Genomic DNA, 19,014 nt, shown 5'->3' with positions numbered 1-19,014 from the left:
TTATTATAGAATTAAAGCCTAGACATTGATGGGAAAGACTAGCTGCTTGACAGAAGCTCACTGTTCACAGGATGCAACATCCAGGCGTATTAATGGAAAGTTAAGTGGAAGAAAAAGGTGCACAAGCAAAAAGGATAACTGCTTGGAAAGGACTGTGAAGCAAAGCCCATTCAAGAGTTTGGGGCAGAAGAATGGAGATTCATTGTTTCTGTTCCTCAACACATTCATGCATTAATGAATGAATGAAAGTAATGAAACCCAACTGAGCACTTTTTACTGTAAAGTATCAGGATTTTTCTTCTGTCATTTAAACACTTTAGTATATTTTAACTAAATTTAAGGTTTTTATATGACAGTCAATATTAACAGAAATAAACACTTTACATGCATTTCTGCATATCTAATAACTAAATAAGAAGGAAATAATTTCAGAATTTTTATTAAGACGCTCCTGTGCATCTTTGTTCGACATTTTATAACCAAAATCTCATTCGATGTCAAAAGGGGTTTGCGCTTGGTAAAGAAACAATGACTTTTATTTTAAAATAAATACATGAAAGTGCTTCACAGTATTAACAAACAACTTTTCCTCGAGGCAAATATTTAAACACTGTTTTTAAATTGCAGCTTAAAAATTAAATAATTTCCTTATGTTAGTAGTCAAAACTTCCATTTGCACTTAAAGAAAAATAAAATACTTGCAAGATATTTAATGGTTTGACTCTGGCCAAATGAACACCATAATTTAGAAGAAACTACCGACAGAAAAACTTCTAAATTAAAAATGTACTCTTGCACGGTGGCGCCTCATGCTCCCTCTTCTCTCCGGTTTAGTTGTGGGCTGAAATGGTCTGTTTGCAGCTGGGACAGGCCTGGTTCCGGTCGGCTTCCGGGAGTCCCACAGCGTACTCCGTTGTGGAAATCAGCAGCGTGTCCAGTGTCATTTCCGTACATTTGGCTATGAATCGAATGAAGGGACGCACGTCCCCCTCGTTGGCCGTGTTCAAAGTGGCGTAATATTCTGCCCGTTGCTCTTTGCGAATGGTAATTGGCGGATATCTCGCCTGCATGAGCACGAGGTTCATGAGCAGCCGGGACGTGCGTCCGTTCCCGTCCACAAATGGGTGTATGTACACCAGCTTGTAGTGGGCCAGAGCTGCGTACTCCACGGGGTGCAGCTGCAGGGCTTCCTCAGAGTTGAGCCACTGGACCAGCTCGTCCATGTGTCGCTGCAGGTCTTTGGGATGTGGTGGGATGTGGTGGCCAACAAACACCTGGCTGGTCCGCAACCGACCGCCCTCCACAGGGTCCACGTAGCCGAGCACTCGTCGGTGAATCTCCAGGATGTTGCCTACGGTGATGGCTCCTGATCTGGACAGCAGCGTGGTGTTGATGTACTTCATGGCTGCATCCACGCCGATGGCCTCGTTCTGCTCCTGCAGGCTCTTTCCGGGTACGGCGTAGCGTGTCTCGATGATGTGTCGGATCTCGGACAGAGTGAGGGTGTTGCCCTCTATCGCCACGGTGTGATAAATGTGGTGGTAGTACATCTCCTCCATCACTCGACGGAGCGCCGAGTTACCTTTGGGAATGGACATCAGCCTGCGCACTTTACTGTCGATTAGGCTGAAGTAGCGCTGGTCGATCTCCTCCACCAGGGGAAGCGTTCGGTCTCTGCTGATTAGAGCTCTCTCGTTACACGGCGAGAGGGCCAAGGCCTTGGTGTAGAGGTGGTCCGCCTGGACCACGTCCTTCTCCTCCTCCAGTATGGTCCCCAGCTCCGTCAGAGCGTCCACAAAGTCGGGGTTCATACTAAGAGCGTGCACCAGCAGCTTGTGAGCCTTCTCCCTCTTCCCAAGTTTCTTCATCTCCAGAGCCTGCTGCAACGCTGCTTTGGCCTCCAGCTCCGTCTCTGCATTCAGAAAACAGAAATGATGCAAGTGAAACATACAGCAGGAAACTAGACTCTTGGGGTACAGAATGACATAATTATTACAAACTACTCCTTGAGACACGTTTTTAATTACTCTTATTTGCTATTTTATTCACATTACAACCACAAACTTTTATAATTTAGATTTTTTTCTAAACAGATAAAATCAGAAAAGTGTGGTCTACAATTATAATCATTTCCTTTTACTTTGATACCCCTACATACAAGTCAGGACTACCAAGAACCTTCAAAAAGTCACCTGTGTAATTTGGTTGTGGTACGATTACAATTTGAATTGTTAACAGTTTGAACTCTGGTCACTGGATACCAAAATATCAAACTTTGTGGTCCATGAGTAAAACGGGATGCAGTAAGAAAACTCACACTGTCCATTACTTTCAATACAATCATACAATGCAGATACTTTTCTTTAGCAGAGACAAGAAGGTTGATTTAGAAGATGGGTGGAACCAAATCCTTGGCAATGGTGAGAAAACAAACTGTTTGAGGACATCGAAGATTTAAGTCTGGGGTAGAGCTTCGACCTCCAGCTGCAGTAGATTGATTCAAACAGAAAAAAAAAAAAACTCCCAGTGCCTTTAATAGGCCGCCCGTACCTTTGCTGGGTTTGGTCCTCTGAGGCAGCACATCCAGGGCAGTGAAGGGGACAGTCAGGCTGGTGGACTGCACAGCTGGAGGAGGCTGTGAACTCCCCCACAGCTGGCAGCGGAGCTGGCTGATGCCCCTCATGGAGCCACAGCACTGGTTCTGCAACCCTATCAGGGGAAGCAGGAGGGCCACCAGAGAGCCGAAAACCACGCACAGCAGCGGGCCCCATCCTCCGAAGACACGGCGGCCGCTGATGTAGCACCACTCCGTCATAGCAACCATGGTGAGCCCAAGTTAAACCCTCCATCCTTCGACGCTAACAGCCCCCCCATCTAGAGCTGAAGGGTGGCCGAGAGGAGGAAAACCCCGACCAGAATGAACACCTGCCCGGTCACCGGAAACTTTAAGAAACCTACGCTAGCTGTCTTTGATTTACGTCTCTGTCAGACGTAAATCTTTGCTTCTTTCGGTTAGCGCTTCACAACAAAATCTGATGAAACCTTCTGAGAAAGATTGTTTCTCTCCGTCGGCACGAATGTGTACACATCAGACTTCCTCTTGGTGACATCTGAGTAATCTCGCATATTATTGGTCAAAAGCTTACTGAAAAGTTGTGCCTATTGGTTAGAAATACAACAAAACAATATGAAGTTCGTAGCCGTTTCTGATTGGTTCATGTGTGGGATAGTTTTCCCTCTGCGTGATCTGTCAGGCTTATTTTACGCAACAGTTAGAAAATAACGTATACAGAACAAAGACGAGTTGAAACTATTTAGCTTTCCCGATAAAATGAGATTGAGCCACAATCTCATCTTTTCTCATCTTAAAAAATACGTCACAATTTGTGACGTCGTTTTATTTTTTAATAATTTTTTTCCCTGTCACAAATTTACGTTTGTCTAAAGATGAGTAAATAGCCTTAACGTAATTTCGTTGTAAGTCAGTTTATTTTTAAAAATCTTAACATTTAGCTTGAGTGATCTCATTACTGGTAAGACTCAGAAGCATTCAAGATAGTTTAGTTGGTAGCAGTGAGTATTAGTATGAGATTAATACATTATTTTATGAAATAGGTGGACTTATGTAAATATAAGTCCATTGATATAATTAAAGTATTTGGTTGAAAGCAGAAACTCATCAAAATGTATAAGATATTGAAAGACAGTAAAAATGTTTTATTATAGACAGAAAATACAAATTACAGTTTGATAGGAGAGATGATAGAGTTAAAACATGATATAAACACACAACATTGAAAGAAGAAAAAAAAGCTTTTTATTAATTAACAGCTGTGTGGATATGTATTCATTTCAACCTAATTAACGTTGATACCCTTAAATGAATTAAAGTGCAACCAATTGCCTTCAGAAATAGTTATCAATGTCCACGTGTTTGTAATATAATCTTGACATAAATGCATTTTTTGTCCTGTAGGGGATTTGTTTAAAAAAAAAACACCAGTGAGCCAGCAATATAATGAAGACCAACTAACACAGGACACTGCTCAGGGTCTGAAGAGACCTGGCTGGAGAAGGTTTTATTTTAGACTGAAGGGAGCTTAGTAGAAAAGCATGGTAGATTTCCCAGATTACTATTAAGTAAAATAATTATGAAAATCTTGCATTGTTTTCCTTCAATTGCAATAATTTAGCTATTTTTTTTATTTTATTTTTTACTATCGGAGGAAGTTTGAGTACCCAGAGAAAATTCATACACACACCAAGCATTTACAGAATGCAGCATGTAAGCTCCATTCTGTAAATGGTGCAAAATTTGTCTTTCAAATAGCAGTTTATAGACGCTAAGGTGCAAGTGTGATTTGTTACTCTTTTAAAAGGCCAAGATTTCTTCAGAATCAGGATGTAAAACAGTGATTTTATACTGCTGCACCACAAGGTCACTCAGTTTAACCTTATCACACTCACACTGCCAAGGCATGAACAGTTCATGTGGGTCACAGACATAAAAACACTAAGACACACACACATAGTGAATCTTAAACAGTGTACTTCTCTTAGAAGAGTGGGAGTTACCTCATCTATTGGTAACTATCTTAATTGATAACATTAATACAATAATTGTCTGAGAAGGAGAACAGAGGAAGAGCAAGGTTGTTCTTCCAACCAGTCATAATTATTTAGTATTCCCATCTTACATTGGGAAACTGAGAACCATGTAAAATAGAGAGAGAGAGACCTTGTGTAACCAAAAGAGCCCAGTCTTGAAGAAATTACCAACAATAGTTTTCCATCCTCAACATAAATCCAACACACAAGTTTTTAAAACTCCAACAATTCGAGCTGAGGACCCTTCTGTGCTGCCATCTGCAGCATTCTAGCCCACCTGTTGACCACTTATGAATTTTTATTTTAAGGACTGTAGCACTGTCAATTTTTCAATTTTATGTCCTTATAAACACTAGAGGGCAGTAGTGTCCCTTTAAAGAGACATACCAATCACAACTCATCACCTCTTGTTCTCACTGCAGCACCCATGGCCTAAAAATCACTCATTTTAAGACATGGTCATATGGCTTCTAGATCTTAAACACAGACTGACAGGAGAGTCTCAAAGTTTTTTATTTTTCATTAAACCCCTGTTCTGTAATACACCTTATCTATTTATAGCAGCTTTAATGTAATTACCACCTGCTATGAACAGCATGAGGTGATCAGGACTGACTCCCTGGATAGTTGCCAAAGCCAACGCACTTCTCTTCAGCAGATGGGCATGGCAGGCGATCAGCTCTAAGTAGCTGTTATTCATGCACAGCCTGTGACTTTGCACATCCAAATACAGTCACTACTGCTACTACAGTTAGAGTTATGAATGAATAATTCTCTCCCTGTTTCTTTGTACTTTTATAAGTATTGAGTTTATGAGGTTTTCCTCGTCGTGTTAAAAAGCCTGAACCCACGGCATTTCCCACAACTAAACAGTCTTTTTCTTCTCCTTTGCCTAACATTCACCCTGAAGCATAATAGCGATGACTATTAGTACGCTTCTATGTTTTATTTACACCGGATACCCGTTAACGAAAGAGGAAGCTGTGTAAGGTACATTTACCTTTATATCCCAGTTGTCTGTCAAGGATGATGGATGGAAACGAGCAAGAAAGATGGAAAACATGATGACATTTAATCAGCCTGCTGTCACTGATTAACTGTGATGGCTGGAAAGACAGCTGTGCCCCGTGGGATGCAGGCCTGAATATTCTTTAACTAGGTTAAAATTATACAGACTCGCTGCTGTATAAATTTTGCCACTGCACCAGGACATATTCATCAGGCTGCAGGTATAGGAAGCCGCTTTCTCTCCATAATGCATGAAACCAGGCCCATTGCTGTGGAGCCCACAAGGAGCCACAACAGGAATTTCCACATACGCAGCCTCAGCATGCAGTCGGTGTTTGGGCCATTAGAAATGAATGGATCACCGAGCAAAATCCTAGCAGCGCGTAGCACTGCCGTGGAAACGGTCATTACGACAGCCTCACCCTCTCCTAATCAGCACTCAGGGAAATATTTACCTGTTTAGCTGCACTGAGAGCTGCTTCATGCAGCTTTTACTGTGGCCACAACTACATAAGATGCCTCTATGCAGAAAAAAAAAACTAATAAAAAAAACCACAACAAAACAAACCTTTTCTAACCTTTCACCACTTTATTTTATATCATCTGTGTTCTGATGTAATTTATTGTTTGCTAAGGAACTTGTGCAACCATAATTATGTTGAAATGGTAGTACTAAAAAAAAAACTACCAATAACATTTTCTTTATGCTACTAACTCCGAACATCTTCTTTAACAGCTCCAGATAAACCAATAACATTCTAGTAAGTCGAAATATTTGGTCAAATTTAGGGGATTATTTGCTGTAACAGCACAATATCATAATCAGCAGATGGACTTTCTTAGCTCTGGAACCTGGGAGAAAAATTTGCAGGGTTAAAAGATGTCTGTCTGTCTGTCATTCCAGGTAATGGAGAATCGAGCAAAAATGGCAAACAGCAAATTATATAACTTCCTCAGTAAATCAAGATTCATTCAAAATTTTATGTAAATCTTCATTACTTTCTGAAACTTCAGTTTTTGGAGTTGTCTTTCTGTTGTTGCCCATTTTAAAAATCTATTTAATCGATACATTTAAAATTTGACGGATGGATGGACGGACAGATGGACGGTGAGACATTCAGCTGTTAGAACCCAAAAGGCAGAAAATGTCCCCATCTACTGGACGGGTGGAGATTACATTCAGCCTGTTTTTACTCATGAACACAGAAGAAAAAATTAAATGCCATTAATAAATGGTATTTAATTAATTGTTTGCATATGAATATTCTAACACCCCAGGATGAAACTTGCCTTGATCTAAATTTATTCTCTTCCTCCAACAAGGAAGAGCAAAGTGACTAATAGTGACCAATAAATATTTTTATATGAAATGTGATTTTTCTGTGGGAAATTCCCCTTTTGTTTCTTTAAATTCCTGCACATTACAGAAAGTCGGTGTTAGAAGTATTTCTCCATTCAGGAATCAGTGGATTCTGAAATAGGAGGTTGCAGGCATTTGAACTTTCAGACAAGACCCTGGTTTCTCTTTTCCATTGTGACGATATTGTTGCATTACCACTTTCAGTGTAACTTTTGTTCTTGCTTACAAATTGGTTTGGTTAGAGCAAGAAATGACATAGTTAAGCATAAGTATTAGTATTTGCTGCATTTACATTTACAGACCTATTTAATAAGTTTGAATTTGATTGAAAAGTTTATTTGAACACATTATATAAATTCATTGCACAAAAACTGATGTTTTCAAGCTTTTTTTTCTGTTGGTTATAATGATTTTCCACTTACAGCTAATGACACATTTAAGATTAGACCAGTAAAATAAAAAAAAAACATTTGAATACAAATGTGGTCTTAATGATAAGTGTGTTACTTGTTTAATCTGCCAATGGAGCCTTTTTAGAAAAGTACCTTCTTCATTAGCTATGTGACAAGACAACAAAAATAGTACAATTTAAGGTATTGTTAAAATGCAATACATTAAATTTTATGATAAACAAAACACACAAAGTTCACAAATATTTGATCTCCGTCTGATTTACATGGTTAAGTGTTATGTTTCTGAATATTATAGTGTGTTCTGTCTGGACTGTTCCTTTGAATACACCGTTCTAAGAAATAAAATATTTGAGCCTGTGGTATTTAGAAATTAGTAATTTACCTACTTACCTGTAGCTTAATTTGAATCTTGATGCATCTACAACCTCGGCTAGTTAAAAATAATTCGTAAAACAAGATTTTTAACTTACAGATGTTTTAGATTTTCTAATTTTTTTGTGTCGGTTCAAAGAATACATTTGCATTGAGCTTGTGCTTAATATGTCTGTTGTTCCTTATTATTTAGTTGCCATTTTCACCCCCTATAGAATAGGCCCAATTTTTGTTTTTGCTATAAAACTTCAATTTAGCTGCTTAAAACATGGTTAAAAATCATAGCATTTCTGCTTTGGCCTACTTTTCTTTTCCAACAATCCAACTGAACCACTGCTTTGGCTCAGCGGCAAGACAAATGTGGAAGAACGAGCCGCTGATGTTGCAAACGTGATGGCATGAAATGCTGCAGATAAATCTGTGCCCATCTGGCATAAACCCACATGAGCCTCAGGCCCCTCAGCTGCAGAGGCAGTGAAACTGCATGGATATGCAGTAAAATGCCTTTTTCTGAATGCTTCATGGCACTTTTGGATCTCTATCCGAATGGAAAAGTCTCATGAATAGCTTGGAGTCTGTTATCTTTAATATATAAGCTAGGTGTGCTTTTACCCCCTGCTTTCTTCGTGTTAAATGACCAAGATGATGTATGGTAAATGAGGCTCTCTCATTAATGTCAGAGTAGTTAAGGCATTTTGCATTGAAATTGGAGAGCGAATGCGGTTGGATAATTTTCGCTCCAGCTGACCTGCTAACTTAAAGCACACTCCAGAGATGACCTGTCAGAGGCCATTAAAATAACACTCTCTCTTTTCCCTGTTTGCTGGAACTGGGCTCCAAGAGGTGGAAAATCCCATCTGCTCACCTGAAAAAAAAAGGTGACCTGTCAGTGCAGGAAATAAATCCCCCTGGCACAGGAACGAAGCATCCCTCCCTATCGGCTCACGCTTCCCCGTCCAGCCTCCGCGGAGCCATCTGCAGGCTTGGCTTTCTGTGTGAGAAGAGACTTTGTTCTGGTTGACAGGGCTGGGTGTCAGAGATCGAGGATCTCGTTAGACAGTCAGAGCAGGAGCTACGGTGGCTCTCTTTACACTCTCTCAGTATGAATGCTTCAGCAGGCACGGTTGCGCTGCGGGTGGAGGAGGGTCGGGGGTCGGGGGTCTCAATATGGATGGCAGAGAGAAGGAGAGTCAGACTTAGACCTGCTGCTCCGCTCGGCTCCAGGCATCGAAAATGTCCATCTTACCAGAGGGAGTCTGCTCCAAAATGCAACAGCCACATTTTCATTGGCAGGATGACAAGCGGCGCTACAAGACAGTTTGAGTGAGGTCAGGATGGCTTTCTCCCCTCAGGTGGCAAGAAGTGAGGGCAGGCGGCTGACTCTGACCGCAGTCCAGGAGCTTCTCTGGGATCAATAAATCACAGATTACAAAAAAAAGGGTAACTATCACAGCTCTATCCAGCTTCCTCCTGTTGGTTACAGAACAATACTGTAAATAATTTCAGCTGCTTCTTAATGTTCGCATTTCAATGTTAAATACTTAGAGCAGGGATGTTGATGAAATGGCCAAACTAAAAACGGTTTTCCACAGTTTCTCCACTTTCCAGACCTTTCTTTAAACACAATATTGTTTCTGTATATAATGGCAGAATCAACACAAAAATGGCTCACCAGATATATCATCAGCTTTCCTTCTGGTCAGTCTCCAAACCTGCATCTAGAATACCCGGGTTGACAAAAAAGGGATTTTCAAAGCATTAATAGTGCTGGCAAATATGCCACTGATGACTTTATACCCTGTATTATCAGTTTGAGGTATTTATGTATTTATTTAGAACAGGAAAATGCAAAAGGCTTAAAATGGAGAAGCAGTCCATTTCTATAATCGTAAGAAACAGAAAATAAAAAGGAAACCTAAAAAAAAACATTGCAGAAGTTCTAAAATCAGTAAATGATCCAACTTAAACTGAGTAAGAAATACTCAGGGATGAATACGGAATGTTACAGAGGGTTTGCTTTTTTAGCATAGGTGTTAATATGCATTAAAGGATGCCAAAATGAAATAATGCTTCACATACACATAATGTAATGTCAAAAAAAGGTTGGGATTCAAATCTATTGGCAAAAATCAGCATGGAAACAATGCTAGTCTGTTTAGATGCTCTGCTCTGTATTTCCCATCCATTAAAAGCAAAAGTGGAATCTTCGCTGTCTAAATAGGTGAACTCCAAATTATTTTTTTCTTTTTCTTGCATAATGACATTCACTGTTTCCTCAAACTGCCTACTTAATACAGTGTTGGCTAATCCTGTGTGTTCCCACACTGCAACACGTAACCTTTAGAGCAGCTCTTATGTAAGTTATAGAGTTCATAATGTGACTTCTTCTTAGGTTTTCACGGACTCTTTTTCCGTTTTTGTCTTAAAACTGACTGCAGAAAATATCTTTCATACTCTGTGGTAAAATGAAAAAATACTAAGACCAGAGGGAAGGTTGGTAATTCATTTTACTGAGTGTTTGTATGGATTAATATATCAACAGTGAGTAAAGTGGAGACTTTTTGCTCCCAACACATCGCCCGAAGCCTGAAGAGACGCGCATGATTTATTCAGTTTATGCTCCATTCTGTCTGTGCGCTTTCTTGTTTTCACAAAGGCTTTCCTTTCACAGAAATGATTGGAGGAGACTGACATGTTCTGAAGCAGGTTTTGGGGTGTCGCTGGCTGTCCTGATGGGCTAAATGATGCCTTATCATAGCACAAACCTCAACATGACGGATGCTGTCCTTCGGGCCCTGACAGAAAGTCAAGTCCTGCTGGCAGGTCAGCAGCTCCAGAGCCAGCGCCTGAGCCAGGTCTAGCAGGTGAGCGGAGAGAAAATGATCTGTTGGAAAGACAGCAGACTGAAATAATTGGATCTCCACAAAGGGGAAAGCCATTACCAAGGACCTCCTCTCGGGCACTTCCTGCTGTTTTCACTTATTATCTCACTTCCAGAGTGGCCTGTGCGGCTCGGAGAGATTGGTGCCTTCGCCGGCAGTCATGTCAAATGAATGTAGCAATGATTCAGGTGTTACTCATTATTCCCCTGACAGTGGAAGAGAGCAGTGGCTGCTGACTTTGTTTGCTTGTTTTGCTAACGTAATAACAGGCACACAATTAAATTATAGTGCCTTGCTGTAGGAATAAAAATAACACAATTCTTCTAGATGACAATGTTTGCTCGTGATTGCTTCCTGAGAGGGTTTGCCTCTAGCTCATTTTTGTCTAACCCGCAAAACCCTCAGATTACTAATGCAGTCTGAGATCTCTTCATCTAACAACCAGCTCTCTCAACTTTGCTTCAGTTTGCTTTGCAAAAAGAAAGTTTGACCTGTACCTTTGTCACAAGCTTTCAATATTACGTTTATGATTGCAAATGATGACACTGACGTTGCTGATCATTTTTTAGAGGAATTCTTAAACCACATAGAGCCATTTTATAGTACAAATCAATACAGTGCATCTGGAAAGTATTCACAGCATTTTGTTGTTTCCATGTTGGTCTATATTGCAGCCTTATTCCAAATTGCTTAAAATGAATCTGCTTTGCAAATTTTTTGATTCCACCTGTGGTAAATTCAATAAACTGGACTTGATTTGGAAGGACACACACCTGTCTATATAATGTCCCACAGCTGACTGCAGGCCAGAGGTCAAATACCAAGCATGAAATCAAAGGAACTGTCTGTAGAGACGGCATCGCCCTGAGACACAAATCGAGGAAAGGATTCAAAAATACGTATTTCTGCTGGTTTGAAGGTCCCAAAAAGCTCATAGATCTCCATTGTTAATAAATAGAAAGAGCCGGCCTAAACGGAGGAGGAGGGCCTTAGTGTGGGATGTAACCAAGAACCTGATGGTCACTCTGTCAGAGCCACAGCAATCTTTTGTGCTTCCTACACTTTTCAACAATGCGTCTTCGTATTGTAGCTTACATCCATCCGCAGGAGCAAAGTAGTTTGTAAAACAGACCAGGGTCCTCTTTGAGGAGGTTCTAATTGTCACCCCGGTTCTTCCATTTGTTTGAGAGTTCTCAACAATAAAGTGCTGCTCTTCTGGGATGTTTGTGGTTTCCTCATGTGAACTTAAAGTTCTCACATTTACCAACACATAATTCCATATTAAAACTGAATAAATATTAACCTCATTATTTTTCAACTAAGTGTTGAGGAAAAGGATACAAGGTTTTCAAAATTTCTTGGAAGTCTGACCTTCAAAATTGTGATGAGTATTTGTACTGGACATCCCTGAATCAGTAGCTTTGTCACACTGCACGGAGAGCACCTTGAATAGCAATTTTCAAGTTATGTGAAAGTTTCTCATTAATATTCAAGCCTGGACTTTCACTAGGCTGATCTGATGCAAGAATATGATTTGATCTGAACCAGTCTATGGCTCTGGCTCTAAGGTCTTGTTCTGCTGGAGGCTAAACCTCCACCCCAGTCTTAAATCTCTTGCAACCTTTGACAATTTTATCCCACGATAGCATGTGATTAGGTTCCCCCATCTTCCCATCAGTGCCTGGTGAAATGTCAAAGCCTGGGATATATTTTTTTTCAATCCAACCCTGTTTCAAACTACACCACTACTTATTCTGGTATGGTGCCGTTTGTCCACCAGTGTTCATAGCAAACCTCATAAAACTGAGTAAATGGAAGGATAATACATACGCCACGACATGCTAACATTAGCTCTACTTTCAGTAGTGTTTGCAGTTTCACTGAAATGTTTGAGTTTCACACATAAAACTTGATATTCAGGTTTTAATGAACAGAAATTAGTATAAAAACATTGCGCAGATATTTTCCTAAGAGCTTCCTCACATGGCGTTGAATGATAGTTATGTCTTACTGACAGGTGCCTCTGAGCCTCGACAGCATCTGGCAACATCCGATAAATCACTGTGGGCCCATATGGTAATAATGCAAGCATCCCATCTGGAGGCTGATTTCTCTGTATTAAACAAAAACAAATTGCCAGAAGCACTTTCAATCCTCTCTCTTCAGCTTCATATTTGCAAGTCCTGTCTGTCAGAGCTCCTTTATCTGCATGCTTGAAAGGGCTGGAAAACCAGATCACAGATGCTAACTGAACAAAGTTTCTGTCTTATTTGTCAGTTTTCAAGAAAAACTTATACTGCAATAGTTCAAAATACGCACTCTATCTACTCACCTGTCAGTCTATCTATCTGTCTTCCTGTCTGGCCATCTATGCTACTGCGCATAATCACAACTGTGTTATTTTTTTTCTCAGTCATTTTGGTGCATTTCTTACATCATTGCTAACATTTGCACAACAACTAGTGTATTTCTCAGAACAATCAGCATCACAAACTGCAAAACCTACAAATGTGTCACTTGTATAAAATGGATATGCAATTTTTCAAAAGAGAGTGTCCGTGTCAATGAAGTGTCACCAAAATGAAATGTCTTGACACCATGTTTATAATTAAGACGGTCAACTGGCTTGAATATGTTTTCATTTTGGAAGTGTTTGCAAAAAAGTGAGATCTTGGAGACCTGAAAATGCTCAAGACGAGACTATTTTCACAGCCAGTTGGAATCCATAGATGTTAACAACTAAATGCAAAGAAGTGATCAATCGGTTTTACAGAGAATGACTATTCGGTATTTATAAGTATAGTTTTCATAAGCAAGTGATAATGTTACAAAACAGAAGAGAAATTTATGGAAGCAGTTGACGCATGTCCAGAAGTGTTTGCAATTTGGTGAAGGAAAAAAAAAGAGAATCTGCTACTATGAAGTGAACAAATAACTAAATGTTATGAAGGTTAATAGAATTTTACTTCTGATCAGAGAAATGCATTAAATTAATTGAGAAATGTCATATTTAGCTGCAATATGTAGTGTAATAAATTAACAAAATATCTTTTCTTACTTACCTTTTTCTGCTGTATTATATTTACAGATATTTTACAGTGTATTTAGCAAGAATATACAGGAATAATTAAACTATTGTTTTGTATTGGCTTTAGTTGGAAATGTGACATGAAATACAAAAACAATAAAAAACAATTTATCTGAAAACACAGAAGATTCTTTGACAGTAAACATCAATACCCAAACCATCAGTACCATAATTTATGGTACTGATGGTACCTTAGAAAAAAGATGCTTTATTGAACAAATAAAGCCAGAAAAAATAAGTTTTCCACATTTGAAGTGTTGTGTGTTTCTGTGTCACAAATTTTAGTATTGGCTGATTTAAAGCTAATTTCTATTTGTTGGGACTCTGCAAGTTTACCTTCTTTTAAATCAGTGGAGGATACACCTCCAAGCTGATCTCTTCTCCCTGCGGTTAGTATAAAAGCCTATTGATGTAAAGATGTAGCATATAGCCATGCTGGCCCATCTGTGCGTAGCGCAGCTGCCAAGTAGGCAGCTTTAATCTTCTGAGAGCAGGGTGCATGTACGTGTCCTGTCAAATCACAAAGACACAACACAACCGAAGCCTCTTTTGATCTCAGCCCAATTTTCTCAAAGTGCTCTCTGTCATTTCCACTTTCATGGTCGGTGTAAATATTTAATATGTGCATCGATAAAGTACCTTGAGATTAGCGTGGACTTTTCCACACAGTTCTGCACACTTGATTCAGCGAGACTCTCCACTGCAGAATGAGTACGGATTCTGATTTCTGGACGTGCAATTTAAAAGGCTTGCAGTCGTAATTATAGCTTAAAATATATGAGGTTCAGACTCATTTATACGCTACTTTGCATTGGTCAATCACAAAAAATCCCAGTAAATCACAGTAGTGGCTGTAATGTCACAAAATGTGAAAGAGTTCAAATAGTTTGAAAACTTTTGTAAGACTGTATGATCAACAGTTTTCACTCACAAATAAAGCAGATAAAACACCATAACCTTTCTTGTGTCCTTCACCCACACCTGCAGAATATATTTATATGTGTATATGTATCTTGTTACTTCATGACATGTAGTATCACAAGCATGCCCTTAAAACTGTATGAGTTATGTTAAAATTCCTGAGAATGTATGTTTGAAGAAATAAAAATCTAAATTTAAATGCACAAGAAACTACCTTGCACATTTGCCCAAGACTTTATGACATATGAGTCACTGAGTCCCTTAGGTAACTTGTCAGAATGACGCTAACAAGAAGGAAACTTCTAATAATAAAAAGCAGAAGTAATAGAGGCTCTGAGAAACTGCAGCATAAATTTGGGAGTTTATTGCAACAACTTGCTTGTCTAACCATTTTAACACATTCTTTGCTCTTACCACTGATGATATGAAATTCAAAGACTCTGCCCACATTTATCCGGACTGCAGCTTTAGATCTGTGGGGAGAAGTTTTATGGAGCTGAGCTGTTTTTCTCAACCGCACTTTAATCTGTGTAATGGATTTCAGATACATGGCAGAAAAGTGGCAATAATCTTCAACTTACCTGAAACTACTATAATACTTAACATCAGACACTGGCAGGCAGGAATTCACAAAAGAGTGAGTGAGTGAGTGAACAATTTAATGTCATATAAAGATAACTACAGCAAAAACAGAAGTTTTAAAATGATTGTGTTATTAATTAAGGGGTAAAGTGATGCCTGCATTTAATAGACACCAAATTTAAGATGAGAACCAAAGTTGTTGATGTGTAAGAAAGCCATTTCTAATATATTGGGACTCAACTGAACCACAGTGAGGGCCATTATCCACAGATGGTGTTCACTGCCCTCAGTTAAGGTGAGTAGCTATGCTCTCTACAAACTATAGAAAAACTGTTTCCTGAAGTACTTTCCAACACAAAGCAAATAAGATTACTTTGCTAAAATTGAAATACTGCAAAATATAAACTAACATTCATGCTGTGAATCAAAATGGGTGCCTTCGGATGGAAATGGTGGAAATAGACACTTTATAAAAACCCACAATGTGACTTAAATATGTAAGAACTGTCACCCCGATGTCTGTGTTTTTGTTTTGCTTTTGTTTATGTCCCACCAGTGTTCATTTTCTGTTCATTTTCTGCATAATGAATTGCCACAAAACACCCAATTTAAAGCCATGTGATGTCAGAGGGTGGTTTAAGAAGCTTTCATTTCCCCAAAATTTTCAGAGTCAAAGTTCATCTGCTGACATTTGCTATTTAGGAAACACAACAGCCCAACAAACGCATTTAAAAAAAGTTGTTTCAAAGCAGAATCACATTGCAAAAATCATTTAGCTTACATTCATAATAAATGTACTTTTAGATTAGCATTAGGAACATTCACATGTGAACTAGAACATTTTAGTGGTGTTGCTCTTTAAGGTGTGTGCTATGTTGCTGGTAATGCAGAGCAAATGTTGCCACGTTGACTAAGCATTTCCTGTTAAAACGCCTTCGATCTGCTAAAGGCAGCTGTGATGCTGATTATTTAAAAAGTACACCACACAACCCGTTTTATAGAAATGACAACAAAACTTTTTAGGTCCAAGTGGAAGAATTAAAAATCTTTTTATTTTTAATGATGCCACCCATTTAACAATGTAACACTGTCAGATAAATACTCCAAACAAACAAAACAAAAATATCTATTTTTAAATTGATTGACTTGTGTAAATTCTTTCTTTTAACTAGGAATCTAAATGATCCCCATCAAGCTGCTTGTGAAACATAAAACAAGTGTCCAGGTTTCATTAGAAAGCTTGCTGATCATTTCCCAAAGTAAGTCTACACCTGCTCAGTGTGCATGTGTTTGATTATTTATAACCTTTGTCTTCATTAGAAAATTGAGTCTGTGAGGCATTGGGCAGGATTTAGAAAGTAATTTTGCTAAAATGCATTTAAGTAGGTCAGATAATCTAGTTTACACAATCTATTATTTTGTAATTTTCCACAGAGTTAAATGATGATCCAGAGTGAAACACGAAGTAATGCGTAACAATTTCTGCTGTCATTATATAATGACATAGTTATGAGTCTGAAGGATTTTGTGACATGTTAAATGACATATTGTTGGTTCAGCTCTTCTTCAATGCATAATGAAGGAAACTTCCTTCTATTTTTTTTTATTTATTTTTTGCAGAAGTGGATTTGGTTTCTATGGAGCCATTTTCCAGCACAATGACATTAGTGTCCTACAGCTATTATTGCTGATTTTAATTATAAGTATCTGTATGTAGTTTGCGTGTTCTACCAGATAATACAGCAAGTATGTTTTCCCCCCACAGTCATGAAACATGCATACCAGGATAATTAGCTGCTCTAATTTGCTGTTAGTTATTAGCATCTGCATAAATATTCATCTTGATGTTTCTGTTTTAGCCCCTCAGGTTCTGAATATTTTTCTCATTGTTCTAATGTCCACATTATTTTGGTAAAATCTTTAAATTAATGTACAGTTTAACTGCTGACCAGAAAATAACCCCTATATATTATCATATATTTATTAAAGAAAAAATTATACCTTTATTGAGCTGGCTGTAGAAATCTCAGAGCTACAGGGATCTGTCAAAATCTCAACTTAATTACAAAAAGCATCACTGGGAGAGGACAATGATCAGGATGTCATGATCTGAATGGAGTTTGTTTTATCATTTTTTTCTGAATACATTTTTGTAACCGTCTTTCTGGTCTATTTGGTAATTGTTTTATTCCTCCTTGCTCCCCGTTTCAGTTCATTTTCTCACATGCTCATTTTTTTCAGGGTGCATGTTGGTAGTGGTAGTGTGATAGTCAAAGGCTGTTTGGCTGCTTCAGGACGTGAAAGACTTGCTGTCACAAAATGGAAACATGAATTCTGCTTGTCGACTAAAACATCCTGACAGACAAAGTCTGGCCATCCATTTAGTGACCTCAAACTCAAATGAACATGGACTGTGTACAGTGGTGGGAAGTAACGAAGTACAAATACTTTGTTATTGTACTTAAGTACATTTTTCGTGTACTTAAGTAGATTTAATAATGGATACTTTCTAATTTTACTCCACTACATTTTACAGTAAGTATCTGTACTTTCTACTTCACTACATTTCTACAAAACTGTTGCGTTACTTGTTACATCCAAGTCAAGTTGTGCTTTTTATCCATTAAAATGTGAAGTTGAGTGACTTAAGGTGGCGCCATAAAATCCAAGCAATAAGGTGACTTACGTGTCTGTTGTCACCCATCGCCTCCCCCTTTATTCGCACACGGAGCTGACATGTGCAGCGGTTTCCTCTGAGCGGGAGAAGATGTCTGTCTGATCGTCAGTTATTTAATAATAAATCATAAGATATGGCGACATGTAAAATCAGCAGCGCTTCACTTTCACAAACGGTGGGGACTTCGTCCAACTTTGAACGTCACTTGGAAAGGAAGCTTTAAAGCAGTGGTCCCCAAACTTTTTCCTGTGAGGGCCACATAACTTTTCCCTTCTCTGCTGGAGGGCCGGAGTCATTTTTTTGAAGGGGGCGGGGGACGCGACGGAACGCGTTAGAAAGGCAAAAACCATTAGTGAAACGGTCACTGGGACTGACTAGTATATATTTCATTGAGGGACACCTGGAATGCACATGTGTTCATCTGCTCTACCGCTAGCAAACAACCGTACTGAACATAAAAGTCAAGCAGTTCCCTAAAAGTCCAACAAAACAAAACACCCACAGTTTACAGGACACACTTCCTGCTAAAGAGCCCCCTGGTGGTTGAAGAAAAATCCACATATAAACCGAAAAATGCAATATGAAAAAAAATCTGAATGCTCTCTCGTATTGTTCGGGGGGCCGGACCAAATGTGGCGGCGTAGTTTGGGGACCACTGCTTTAAAGAAAGGTAAGATCTGTGGACGTGATGCTAGCTAAGCTAGCTGTACAGACACATGTTGCATGTGCGATGAGAAAAAGTTGTCATTCATGCGCTGAATTATTGTGTGGAAGTGTTGACTGAGGTGTTATATGGGACAACGCTGTGACCAAAGTCTGCAATATAATAATATGACATTCAGGAACGATCTGATTCTTCTGGACGGATCTTTACTAAGATTGATGGGACTGAAGCCTCACTGAGAGACGTTCTGTGTTCTTGTAATGCTCTGCGTACACGGCAGTAGCTATTATTTTATTTCATTTAAAAAAAAAATTCCCTTCTCACCCTCCGCGGGTGGTCTGTTTCATCCTCTGAGCTCGGGTCCTCTACCAGAGGCCTGGGAGCTTGAGGGTTCTGCGCAGTATCTTGGCTGTGCCTAGAACTGCACATTTCTGGACTG

The 19,014-nt window shown here is 39.1% G+C and overlaps 1 protein-coding gene across 1 annotated transcript; it reads right to left on the bottom strand.

Moving 5' to 3' along the window:
• Positions 1-507: 507 nt before the first annotated feature.
• ficd (FIC domain protein adenylyltransferase) lies at positions 508-3,148 on the bottom strand. Its single transcript, XM_008418663.2, has 2 exons — positions 2,551-3,148; positions 508-1,912 (listed from the first exon to the last, which is right to left on the bottom strand). The coding sequence occupies exons 1-2, from the start codon at positions 2,822-2,824 to the stop codon at positions 831-833; spliced, it is 1,356 nt and encodes a 451-aa protein (XP_008416885.1). The 5' UTR covers positions 2,825-3,148; the 3' UTR covers positions 508-830.
• Positions 3,149-19,014: the final 15,866 nt, after the last annotated feature.

Source organism: Poecilia reticulata, linkage group LG9 (assembly GCF_000633615.1).
Source record: "Poecilia reticulata strain Guanapo linkage group LG9, Guppy_female_1.0+MT, whole genome shotgun sequence".
NCBI lineage: Eukaryota > Metazoa > Chordata > Actinopteri > Cyprinodontiformes > Poeciliidae > Poecilia > Poecilia reticulata.
Note: the sequence above shows the minus strand (reverse complement) of the source record. Positions and strands in the feature narration are given on the sequence as shown.

What these genes read in the sequence shown, in the direction of transcription:
- ficd (XM_008418663.2), bottom strand. Translation starts at nt 2,824, where the DNA reads ATGGTTGCTATGACGGAGTGGTGCTACATCAGCGGCCGCCGTGTCTTC. An exon ending in GAGGACCAAACCCAGCAAAG is followed by an intron (nt 1,913 to 2,550) that starts GTACGGGCGGCC and finishes TTCTGAATGCAG; the next exon opens with AGACGGAGCTGGAGGCCAAA.